General features: G+C 37.7%; 1 protein-coding gene across 1 annotated transcript in view; it reads left to right on the plus strand.

Moving 5' to 3' along the window:
• Positions 1-13689, plus strand: part of LOC116635560 (lymphocyte antigen 75-like) — a 124887-nt gene that overhangs the window by 103922 nt on the left and 7276 nt on the right. The window contains exons 35-36 of the mRNA XM_032409724.1: positions 7071-7181; positions 12904-13020. Coding sequence (XP_032265615.1) covers positions 7071-7181; positions 12904-13020 — 228 coding nt within the window. The remainder of the gene's footprint in view (positions 1-7070; positions 7182-12903; positions 13021-13689) is intronic.

Genomic DNA, 13689 nt, shown 5'->3' on the forward strand with positions numbered 1-13689 from the left:
CTTAAGGCTGGATTAGAATCATTTGCTCCGAGAGAAGCCACCTGCCATGTCATAGAGACCCTCAAGCAACCCTGTGAAGAAGTCCACATGGTGAGAAACTGGGCCTCCTACCTTTGGCCAGCACCACCCCACGAAGGAGCCTTCTTGAAAGCTTATCCTCCAACCCCAGTTCAGTGTTCAGATGGATGCGGCCCTGGCGAATAGCTTGACTGCAGCTTCATGGGAAACCCCAAGCCAGAATCACCCAGCTAGGTAGCTGCTTCCAAATTCCTGACCCAGAGAAACTGTGAGATAATAAAGGTTTGATTTTTTTTCCTTTTTGTTCACTGTGGTATCTAGCACCTAGAACACCTTTCTCACAACAACCCCCATGAGAATAAGTACCGTTATTATCCCTGTTTTACAAATAAGGAAACTAGAGCACAGTGACGTTAAGTAACATATCCAGGATGATGTGGTCAGAGCCAGACTTCTCCACAGCTTAATGTTCTTACCAGAACCCTGCCCTGTTCTAGTGCTCTGCATGATATCTTGTGTTATGTACAAGACGCTATGATAGTTACTATTGAGGGTACACTGAGGTTTCAGAAATGGTCTCTGTTGTCATGCACTTAACAGTCCAATTGGGAAAACGGTAAATATCAGATAACTGTCATACAGGGCAGGATTTGATCAGTGCCATATGAAAGTGTGTTGGTCATCAAAGGGTAACACAGCTCCTTTTCCAAGAATAATGGCTACCTGTGGTTCTTATGCATAGGTCTCCATGGTTTGTGCCATCTACTCAGTTCCCTAGCCACAGCTAATCAAAACAGCGATAACTACCTAAACCAAAGATCTAGGCTAGACAGCAGCTCAAGGGAGTTCCTGGTATAAAAACCCTGTGAGGCCTGTTTACTGAGATAGAATCTTCAGATTTCTTATTATCCCATGTATCCTTACAAACAATCTCTATCATTTGGAGTAACCTGAGCAAGTCTTTAGTCCTTGTAACCAGAAGGGCGTCTCATCCATGGTGTAATGCAAAGTCCTGTGGAAGTTCAGAGGAGAGAACTGACCTGGGAGCTGCCTCTGAAATAAGAGTATATTTTAACCAATAGGTAGTTTAGAGAGCAGAGTTCTAAAGCTTTCACAGAGCATAAGAACTACAAGTGTACAAAGAAATAATTTATAAATTTACATCATTTGGTATTGATTATATTTTTGTGTATTCAATAGACTTATTTTATTCCCTATAAACCATATTGCAAAAAATATTTTTTATATTCTTATTATCAGTAGAAAATATTATGTGTAGCTTTGACTAGAAATAATATGGCAGCATCTGTCAACTTGTGATTCAAGAACTTCCAGTGATATGGAAAGGTGTTTCAGGTGTCATCAAACATGGTAATGGAGTCTGTTTCCATTTAAGTTTGTTTTTTTTTTTTAATTCTATAAGGATAAAGAAAAGGCAACAAAAGGAATCAGAAGAAAATAGGAGAAGAAAAAAAAGAGAAGAAAATCAAAATTTGCATTTGACAGCATCTGCCCTTGTGACTTTGTATTTGAGTTTCATTCTGGAAATGACTGTTTGTTTTGTCTATCATGTCTTAACACATAAAACAGTATCTGATGGGAGGAAAGAGAGGAGGGAAGAGACCTGCCTACTTCACTCATTCAATATTTGACTCTTTACTAGGTGCTTGTCATTTTGCTTTCTGTGGTACTCCCTCTGTTTTGGAATTTCTTTTTCTTTTTCCTTTTGTACATGGCAAACTCCTTTATCCTGTAAGTTGTAGCTCAAATTATTTCCTTCTTTTTGAAATGTTTCTTAACTTTACAAGTTATTTACTCTTTCTTTTATTGTCTTATACAGTATTTTACCTATCATACCTTTGTAATATCTGTTACGTGTATGTGTCGAACTCTCCCATCAGACTGAGCACTTTACGTGAAGGAGTCATTCCTCGTTATATCTCTCTCTCCTTACCCCTTAGCGCTGACCATTAATATCTGACATACAGAAGATGCTCAGCGAATGTTTGTTAGATGGGTGGTGGGTAGATGGATGAACAGTTATTAATAACTTGTTCAAAGGTGTGAAAAGGGAACTCTGCTTCTGGCTATCAATGAGTGGGGAGAACAACTAGAAATTCTAGGTGAAATTCCATACAAATCGTAATTGCAGGCCGCAGAGAGCTGCTATGGCCGTTTGTTGAGGTGAGCCCAGTGTTGTGTGTATTAACTTTTCCCCCTAGGAGAGTTGCCAAAATCTTAAGCAGCTAAAGGAAGAACAGAGTTTTGGGCAGTCTCATGGTGTTAAGGAGACAAAAATTTGAGTTTTAACTTGCCAAAGAAGAGAGGCTGTACTTAGTATCCAGACTTTCTTTGGGATCCGTGGATATTGAGCCTCCCAAAGGCTATAACACCTCCCCAGGTCAACTCAAACCCTGACTGTATTAAGGTAATTGTCAATACCTAAGCTTCCTACCAGAGTCCCTTCTAGAGGAGAATAGCATCATCTAGAGCCTCTGCATTTTTTCCTACACAGTCTCTGGTAATTGATTAAAAAACAAAACAAAAAAAACAAAAACAAAACCCATACCAGGCATAACAAGTAATAGGCCAAAGGAGAAAAGAAACAAAAATAGACCAAAAGGCAACCCAGAAATTAGAGTTATCAGAAATGGACTTTAAAATAACTAATTTAAAGTTCAAGAATATAGATAATAAAATTGGGAATTTTGGGCGCCTGGATAGCTCAGTCGTTAAGCGTCTGCCTTCAGCTCAGGTATAAGATATTTGCAGAAAATCAAAAACTGAGGGAGTTTGTAATAGACCTGTACTTAAAGAAACACCAGAGGGTGGAGGATCAAGATCGCAGAGTAGGAGGATCCTGAGCTCAACTCCTTCCATGGACACAGCAAGGCTGTAACAACATATAGATCAACGGTCTCTGAGACCAACCTGAAGACTAGCACAGCAGCTCTTCCACAACCAAAGATGCAAAAAAAAAAGCCACACTGGGAAGGGTAGGGAGGGCAGAGATGTGGTCATCACCACTAAACTGGCCTTACGAGAAACTTTCAAGGGACTTCTTTAAGCAGAAAAGGCCATAAATAGAAGTAAGATTATGAAAGAAAAAATTTCACTGGTAAAAGGAAACATATATAGTGAAAGTAGTGGATCAACTACTTATAAAGTTGGTATGAAGGTTAAAAGAAGTAGTAAAGTCAGTTGTATCTACAGTTAAGGGACACACAAAATAAAAAGTTGTAAATTACGGTGTCAGGCATAAAATGTGGTAGGGGGAGTAAAAATGCAGTGCTTTTAGAATGTGTTCAAACTTAAGCAACCATCAATTTAAAATAGACTGCTATATACATAGAATGTGTATATATGAACCTCATGGTAACCACAGACCAAAAACCTATATATAATAGGTACACAAAAATAAAGAGAAAGGAATCCAAACATAACATTAAAGTCATATCACAAGGGAAGGAGCAAGAGAAGAAGAAAGGAACAGAGAACTATAAAAGCAATCAGAAAGCAATTAAAGAAATGGCAGTAAGTACATAGCTATCAGTAATTGCTTTAAATGTAAATGGTCTAAATGCCCCAATCAAAAGACATAGGGTGACTGAATAGATTAAAAAAAATAAATAAGACCAGGACGCCTGCCTGGCTGGCTCAGTTGGTAGAGCATGCAACTCTTGTTCCTGGGGCTGTGAGTTCAAGCCCCACATTGGGCATAGAGCTTGCTTAAAAAAAAAAAAAAACAAGACCCAACTATATGCTGCCTACAAGACTCGCTTCAGACCTAAAGACACATGTAGACTGAAAGTGAAGGAATGGAAAAAGACATTACATGCAAATGGAAATGGAAAGAAAGCTGGGTAGCAATACTTACATCGGACAAAACAGACTTTAAAAGAATATAACAACAGAAAAAGAAGGGCATGACATAATGATAAAGAGATCAACCCAGCAAGAGAATATAGCAGTTACAAATATCTATACACCCAACACAGGAGCACCCAAATATATAAAGCAAATAGTAACAGACCCGAAGGGAGAGATTGACAGCAATACCATAATAGGAGGGGACTTTAACCCCCACTTACATCAATGGACAGATCATCCAGACAGAAAATAAGGAAACCACGGCCTTAACACATCAGACCAAATGGACTTAATAGACGTATAAGGAACCAAGCAGCAGAATATACATTCTTTTCAAGTGCACATGGAACTTTCTCCAGAATAGATCACATGTTAGGTCACAAAACAAGTCTCAATAAATTTAAAAAGATTGAGATCCTATCAAGCATCTTTTCCAACAAACATCTGGTATGAAACTAGATATCAAGTACAAAAAAAAAAAAAAGGGAAAAAACCCCGCAAACATGTGGAGGCTAAACAACATGCTACCATAAACAACCAATGGGTCAAGGAAGACATCAAAGAGGAAATTTAAAAATACCTTGAGAATAACAGGTGTTGGCAGGGATGTAGAGAAAAAGGAACCCTCACACACTGTTGGTGGAAATGCAAACTGGTGCAGCCACTGTGAAAAACCGTATGGAGGTTCCTCAAAAGATTAAAAATAGAGCTACCATATGATCCAGGAATTCCACTACTGGGTATTTACCCCCCAGAACAAAAGACAATTCAAAAAGGTATATGTATCTCTATGTTTATTGGAGCATTATTTACAATAGCCAAGATACGGCAGCAACCCAAGTGTCCATCCATAGATGAATAAAGATATATACATCACCACACAATGGAATATTACTCAGTCATAAAAAAAAACGAAATCTTGCCATTTGTGACAACATGGATAGACCTGGAGGGTATTATGCTAAGTGAAGTAAGTCAGACGGAGAAAGACAAATACCGTATGATTGCACTTATATGTTAAATCTAAAAGAGTTCCTCTGAGTAAGGACCAGATTTTCAAAGAGGGCAGCAGAGGTATATAGTTAAAGTACGATGGCTGAGTACTGTTTCTCAGGAAGAGGGTCTACGGGCCTAGCTGCTCCACTTACAGACTTTCAGCAACACACCCTGTTTTCAGACCCTCCCTGAACCCTGCCCCTCCAGACGTGTCTGGCCTCTCCAATTCCTAAACATTTCTGGACTTCCTTGCTTTTTAACTCCTGGGATCATACTGTACCTATAATTTTACACTCAGGTTTTTTTTTTTAACTTAATGTTTCATTAAGCAAATGTTCCTAAAATATCCCTACCAACTACCTGTAAGACACTACACGGAGAAAGTTCTAGATTCCTACCAGAGTTCAAGCCAAGGTAGTCAACATGTGTAATGCAAGTACTTACAGAACAGCAGGAAGGAAAAAACCTGTATACAAAATAAATTGTATCTTGAGACACCTACTCTCACGCTAGTGCATCTTGAATGATTTAGTTTTCTTTTTTTTTAAAGATTTTATTTTTAAGTAATCTCTACATTGAACATGGAGCTCAAACATACAATCCTGCGATCAGGAGTCGCATGTTCTACGGACTGAGCCAGTCAGGCAGGAGCTCCCATCTTGGATGATTTAACTACTAAATGTAGCAGTATGAGGCCGGGAAAAATTCAGGTCTCACCATGGGGACAATTTTAAGTAGCCTCTAGTATTACTTAGGTTATTGACCCACCTGCTGTAACAATGACCTGAATTAACGATGACTAACAAGATAGTAGTTTATTTTTTTCTCTCCTAACAGTCTGAGTGTTACATGGCTCCATGTAGGATCCTTCTGTCTTGTTGTTTTGTTATTCCTAGGCTGTTCCCATTGTTTACATGATTAAAGGTGGCTAACTACATTTCGGCCAGTGGGAAAGGGAAGGTATGATCCAGGGAGCATACTCCTTCCTTTTAAAGGCAATTTGCACCTGTCACTTCAGCTCACAGCTCATTATCCAGAAGTTGCTGGAAGACTGGAAAACAACTTAGCTTGGTGGACATGTTCTGTGCTGTATGAGAAGCTGAGGTCAAAAGACCTTCACAAAAAATAAATAAAAATAAAATAAAATTATACTGAGTAAATACACAGGGAGAAAAAAGTGCTGGGTTCAAGTAGGGGACAACTAGTGTTCCCTGCCATATTCTGAGTTTAGTAAACTCAAGGTTGTTGAATTTAGATTAACATTGCTGATGGTTAAGTTCTGATCTTTGTGGTAGGGCGTTCTTTTACTTGTTTATATTAAAATTACAATACATACAGAACTTAAAAATAAAGCTAGGTAAAAATCATAGTGACTTTCCCTACATAGACCTAAGAGAATAGGGAAGATTAAGCTCTTTTTATTCACTGGAATTCAGTAAAATCCTCCCCCTTTCTCCATTCTGGCCTGTGAAATCAAGCTCTTCAAGGCTTACTTTTGAAAGTAAGTTCATGCTAACTAATGAAATTCCAGAGCCAAGACTTAAAAATGTAAACATTTATAATGAACAACAACAAAAATCACAATGGAGAAGGAGGTGCCACTCCACTCTGCACCTACAGAGGAGGAGATACGGTTCTGTTTCATAGAATTAGTTCAAAGAATGTGCTTTGATGAGGTGTTAAATTAAGAACATTCATAAGAACATCAACCTTGTTTTCCTGTGCGATAGGAAAACTTGTCTGAATATTCATAATCTCGCAACTTGTCTCTGCTCTTGGAAGTATAATTTTTAAAAAAAGCTCTTGCAAAACTCTTGAGACTTGAAATTGTTACTAAATACTGCAAAGATAACCTTCAAAAAGAGTTTGTAATTCTGATTGGTTTTCCTTCTGGATAGTTTGTTGCCTTGGTAATAATTCTGTAATTTACAAGTCTGAGTTCCTAAACACCCTAAAGACTTGTAACTTTGCTCTGTCAAATCAGAAGAGAATCATTGGCACATTTCTCTTTTCCCACATGTAGAATGGAGAAAAATAAATTCCTATCACACTAGTTGATTTCTTATTTTAACAAAGAGCTTTGTGTCTAAATTCTCTTTTTCTTTGAAAATTTAATATCTAGTATCTTTAGGAATTCATGGAATTCTTCCCAAGTTATTTCACAGTGTTTCTCTTTTCCCACACAGACTGTCCTTCATCTGCCTGGGTTCAGTTTCAAGACAGTTGTTACATTTTTCTTAAAGAAGCCATCAAAGTAGAAAGCATAGAGGACGTCAGAAATCAGTGTACTGACCATGGTAAGCTTATTCTTTTTTTTTCCACAGTCGTAAATGGTTTTAACTAATTTCTTCAAAAAATGGTTTTGTCGTATCTTTCACCTGGGTCCTTGTAATAAATGAACAATTTTTATTGTAGAATATACAAGCCACACAATGGAATTGGGTATATATTTAACCTTTGAGTTGGAAGACAGCTGTTAGACAATCCTGTCCAAAGCTACATGACAGAAACTTAGCAACGGCACTGTCTTTTTAATGTGCATACTCGGTGCCGGGCCCTGTGCTCGGGTACATCAGATGTTTACCTGGGTTTAATTATCCTAACAGACCTATCAGGTGCTTTATCATTAGCCTCTTTTCATCAAGGGGAGAAATGAAGTTCAGTTATTTGTTCAAAGTCATGCGGTAATAATTGGCAGAGCCAGAATTCAAACCAGGTTCGGACCTGATTTTAGGGCCATGGTTCTTAATCACTCTGTTTTCTGCCCTTGAGAGTGCTGTTTTGTGTATGCAGTGTGGGCAGAAGTCAGATGGGACCATGAAGTGAAACTGGTAAAGAAGTGTCTGTTGGAGAAAAAGGGGAAAAAGGCTATTTGCTAGCAGATACACTCTGTGTTCTCTGGAAAGTATATTTACAACTTCACATTGTGAAATATTTCAAATAAATATGTCATTTTTAAAAAAATTTATGAGAGAGAGAGAGAACATGCGCACACAAGCAGGGAGAGCGGGAGAAGCGGACTCCCCGCTGAGCAGGGAGCCTGACGCGGGCTGATCCTGGGACCCGGGACCATGACCTGAGCCGAAGGCAGACGCTTAACCGACTGAGCCACCAAGGCACTCCTAAAAATGTCATTTTTAAAAAGGTGTGTCTGGGTGCTCTTTATACATTTGGCTGCTTGGCCCAAAGTGCATCCTTGTTGTTAAGCCTCTAATTGTTGTGATTCTCATAAGTTCAAACTGAAACTAGGATGTGGAATAGCATCTCTTTCAACTGAAATATCTATGATGGTGATATGACAGTCCTTGATTTTTTAGAAGTGCTTTTTATTACTGCATGAGATATAAAATCTCTTGATCATTTCATTAAATTTTATCTTAGGCTTATTAATAACTCCAGAATTTAGAAATGCCCTTTACCTAAAAAAAAAAAACCAATTTCTGACAACCAACCAATATGACATTTTGGAAGAATATCAAATCATACTTATTATAGAAGGAATGAACGTAAGCATAGAAGTTTTTAATCCCATTAAGTGCCACATAGTACTCATATTGTTTCCCTTTGAGAAACTCATACCTGCCAAATGGTGTTGAATATTGCTTCTCTGAAAACAAAACAAAATTTCCAACATATCAGTATGGCTTCATTTTAAAGGAATTGAATAATAGGAATTTTTTAAAAAATATTTTATTTTTAAGTAATCTCTACCCCTAACATGGGGCTTGAACTCACAAGAGATCAAGAGCCATGTGATCTACCAACTTAGCCAGCCAGGTGCTGCGAATAATAGAAATTTTTTAAATGGGGTTTCCCCGTAACAATTTTCTATCTCTTTTTTGAAAAAAATCACTTATTTTACATATACTTACGCATAGATTTCAGTAACAGAAATTATATTGGAGGCTGAAAAAACAAAAAGAGACACGTTCCTGTACTCGTATTAGCTTGTATGAACCACAAGGTCAGAGTTTACTGTCCGGCTTTAATACGTATCTTTAGCAGGTAAGCAACTGCTTAGAAAATAGAGGCATAATTAATACTTGTTGGCTGACTTCTACAATTCAAGTGTAGTGTTTTGTTTTGTTTTTTTGTATTTGCCATTTTTCTTTAGTCAACAAAGCAAAACAAAATTGGAAACACCCAACAACTTTGTGACTTGATCTTGACTGCTTGTTTCGGAGTCCATTAACTCTACTTGTTTAAGCAGGGTAGCCATTTAGGAATTTTAAATTGTTATGTACAAATTTGCTTATAAAATTATCTTCTGTCTAAAAAGATATATGTCTCTTTTCCCCAGTTAAAATTTATAAATTCAGTTCGTATTACTGATTAGATTTTTTAAGCTTTCTCATACATTTCTGTTAACCTTACCATTTATTTGATAATCCTCTATATTTGTTTCCACTCTGGAAATACCCAGTTCACTAATGAATTAGAAAATTAGCTAAAATTAATCATAATGCTGGTATTTATTTTTGGCTAGAGTAGTGTTTTCATTTAGAGTAGTATGGTGGACATGGATTCAGGGTTTGCTATGTATGAAGAAGAAAAAGCATAGGAATACTAGAATATTTACATTTGGATTTATAAAATCTTCCCAGCTGTACAAAATCCTATCTTAAACCTATCACTAGGGATTTAGAAAACAAGTGACTTGTTACCTTTTGGGCTGCAGAGAGCTATATTTAGAAATATTCCCAGGGCTTTGTGCTAATTTTCTTGATATTACCCTCTCATTATTCATAATGAGGAAAATAATTGCGAGAAACTAAAATTTTTCTTATTTTGCAACATTTATCTTTAATTTATATGTTATCATTATAATAGAAGAAATAAATGTTTTCAGCCTTTCCTTTTTGTGATTTGTGAGCTATGTCACTAGCTATTAAAAGAATTGAAGGGGTGCCTGGGTGGCTCAGTGGTTAAGCGTCTGCCTTCGGCTCAGGTCATGGTCCCAGGGTCCTGGGATCGAGCCCCGCATCGAGCCCCGCATCGGGCTCCCTGCTCGGCGGGAAACCTGCTTCTCCCTCTCCCACTCCTCCTGCTTGTGTTCCCTCTCTCGCTGTGTCTCTCTGTGTCAAATAAATAAATAAAATCTTAAAAAAAAAGAAATTAAAGACCCAGATTACATCTCAGCAGGTACTGTCACTAGTAATGCATTGTAGAAAAAATTTTCTTGAGCACATGCATTCTTCAGGGACTTACGCAGTCATTTTGTTAAAGAAAATGAAAGTGTGTCTTATTTGCCTGACACAGTAATTTAAGTTTATACAGTATTTAATTAGATTACAGGGTTAAGAATCATTAAAGTTCCATTGGCTGCCATAAGGTCAAAGAAAAGGATGAAAACCTCATCTCTGAACACTTAAGCCTAAACTATAACCTAGTTAAATACTTCCCTTGAGAATTTTTCTAGAGTGGCATTTTGGTTACGTTTCACACGTGAATACAAGTATCAGGGTAAAACAGATGAAAAGTCTGTGTGACATTTAACAGATGAGCAGCTGGAAAGGATAAGAAAACCATCACAGGGTTTTTAAAAATGGAGATAGGACTCAGGGAACCCTGTGAATCCTAACTTTGGATTAAAGTATTATTAAGCATTTTAAAGGCCAGTCTTATTATTTTTTTTCTTTTAAAGATTTTTGGTAATTGCACAATTTATGCACGATCACTATAAAAAATGAGAAAAACGTGTGCAGATCTTTTAAAAATAAAACAAAATCAGGGGCCCCTGGGTGGCTCAGTTGGTTGGGCATCCGACTCTTGATTTTGGCCCAGGCCATGATCTTGGGGCTGTGGGATCAAGCCTTGAGTCAGGCTCGCTAAGCGGGGAGTCTGCTGGAGATTCTCTCTCTCCCGCTCCCTCTGCCCCTTCCCCCCGCACTCTCTCCCTCTAAAATAAATGAATAAATCTTAAAATAAAATAAATCAAAATCACCCTAAATTGCACCACCCTAAGGAAATGTAATGACTGTTAACATTTTGGTAAGTATCCTAGGCTTTTCCCCCCAGGCAAATTTATAAAAAATACTTTTTTTTTTTTTAATGTATAAGAAAAGGGATCGTAGTTGGCAAACTGCCCTGTAATCTGCATTTTCCCTTAAAAATGTCTGTGGCAGTAAAAATACAATGCATATTTCCTAATAAATGTACATTAATCTGGTATACAGAAATTCCATAACTGATTTAATTAATCCTCTAATATTGGCTATTATTTTCAATCTTCCATTGTCATTATTTTCAATCTTTCATTGTCATGTGATAACCATTAATAATTGTGTTTATTTGCACACAGAGCCTATGATTGTTTTAGCATAATTGTTAAGGATTGCTGGTTCAAATAATGTGTTTTTAGTTTTTGACACATCTTGCCAAATTGTTTCCAAAAAGGCTGTACTAATTTTTATTCCACCTAACCACTTATGAGTTCCTATTTTGTTATACCCAAGGCCAGCACTGTTTAATCTGTAAGCCTGGAAGTCTGCTTATTTTAATTTTCATTTCTTTATCAGTGAGATTGCATTTTTCACACATTTCTTGTGTTCTATTTGCTTCTATAAGGGTGAATTATCTTTTTTACAGTTTGAAACTAATATTTTTTTTTTCTATTAAGGTGTTTGATTCTTTATTTATAATGGAGCTTTAGTCTACGAGTTTGTGATTTTCTTCTTTAATAATACAATATGGTTTGGGGGAGATTTTTTGGCCCTATAGTAATTTTCCTGTAGTTAAATTTCTTCTTTTGTACAAGCCCCTTTTAAAAGATGTAGAAGTGGTCACCTAATACAAGTTTTTTTTACCATATCAGTATGTAACAGGAGCTCTGTCTTTTCCATTTGTTAACTTATGAAAATCATTATCAACTTGAGCGTGATGTCATAAATAGAGCAGCCTATGATTTAAGCCTCCTATAATTCTCAAAGAGTGGTCCCTGGATCAGCAGCAGCGGCGTCACCTGGAACCTGTTAGAAATGTAAATTCTCAGGCCCCATCTCACTCTGGCTGAATCTGAAACTCTGGATGTGGCCTAGCACTGTTTTAACAAGCCGTCCAGGTGATTCTGATGCTTGCTCAAGGCGGAGAACCCCTAAACTAAGACAATATTCTGACATTTTCGGGAGCCTTTGTTAAGTCAGGATGGTTTTGGAAGCATGTAATTTAAGAGTAGGCAAGACTTCTTCCTCGTTTCTCCGTGTAGTTATATTAGTTGTAGTACAGAAAGTGGGATGTTTAATTTGCGAGAGAGATCTTTGTCTAGGTTACGAAGCAGGGTTAAAGGGCTCTCGGAAGGGTGGTCACTCCTGACAGTTATGGGGTGCTTAGACTGTAAGGACGACAGCTAATGTATGTGACACAAATAGATGGCTGCTGGTCTTGGCTCTGGAATCGTGCGAAAGAGCCCCAGGAAGGATCAACCATCTAGTGAGAGCGAGGACCTCCTCGCTCAGTTTCCCAAAGCCGAGACTTTTCTAAGGACCACAAAGACAGTTAGGGGAAGGCGCAGGGCTTTGGGCAACAGGCACAGGCAGGCAGTTAAGGAGGCCGGTCAGACACTGTTGCTTGAGCTTCACAAGGTCTTGGAGCTGTTCTGGCAGGTTGCCCTCACAGTTTTTAGCTCTCCTGGGTGTGGTCAGAGCTTGGCCTCCTTACGGTAGTGCAGTGACGACAGGAGAAACCATGAGTGCTAGAGGAAGAAGTCATGGGAAAGAGTGAAGTTGAGAGATGAAGAAAATGTGTTGATTGCTCAAGTCTCGCATGAGGTTTTGTTCCCTTGTCTGTAAATTACCGACTCTGTGAATGAAATAGAGTATAAAATGGTTCTGCCCAATTTATCCCATTTTACTTTTCTCATATTTTCAGAAATGTGCATATTCTCAAGCTGAATCTTAAAAAGGTGTAAAAGTGTAATGTTATTATAAGTATTATAATAATGCATAATTTTTATATACTTCATGTGATTTTCATTGATTCTGGAAACATGCTTTTTTTTTTCCTACCTAAAAATAATTCCAGGAGCAGACATGGTAAGCATACATAATGAAGAAGAAAATGCTTTTATACTGGATACTTTGAAAAAGCAATGGAAAGGCCCAAGTGATATCCTACTAGGCATGTTTTTTGACACAGATGGTAAGTAATATTTACCCTTGTAGGAAATCACTTTTTAAAATGGTACTAAAATTGATGACTTTGAGATTCTTCAGTTCTCTAGTTCAAGTTGGTGTTTCCTGTGGTGTCTGGGTATTGTTTGTTCAGTGTGCACCCTGTACCCAGTACATGACCTGTACTGACTGCAGCTTTTCCCTGAGCAGCTCAGTGTGTTTCACACAGAAGAATCAAAGTTGATTCTTTTGTCTGGATTAAAATACGGTTCTAGGCTCAGTATTTTTCTAATATGGTAGGGTCATAAATATTAGTGTGTCAACAATAGGATAAAGGTAATTGAACTATCAGAGCAATACTATGTATTTAGTGTCCCTGTAGAAAACAAAAGTACATACATAATTAATGAAATGAAACTACTAAGTTTACTATTAATATTTTAATTTTCTTGGCTATTTCCCCATGAAAATGTTACTATATTACATTCTTTTCAAGAACTTTTTTTTTTTTAAGAGGGAGAAAGGGGGAGAGAGAGCAGAGAGAGAATCCCCAGCAGGCTCCATCCCCAGCGCAGAGCCCAACACAGGGCTGGATCTCATAACCCTGAGATCATGACCTGAGCTGAAATCAACAATCAGATGCTTAACCAACGGAGCCACCCAGGCACCCCATCCATAGAACCTTCTTCAACCAATA

The sequence above is a fragment of the Phoca vitulina genome, unplaced genomic scaffold (genome assembly GCF_004348235.1).
Source record: "Phoca vitulina isolate PV1807 unplaced genomic scaffold, GSC_HSeal_1.0 scaffold1, whole genome shotgun sequence".
NCBI lineage: Eukaryota > Metazoa > Chordata > Mammalia > Carnivora > Phocidae > Phoca > Phoca vitulina.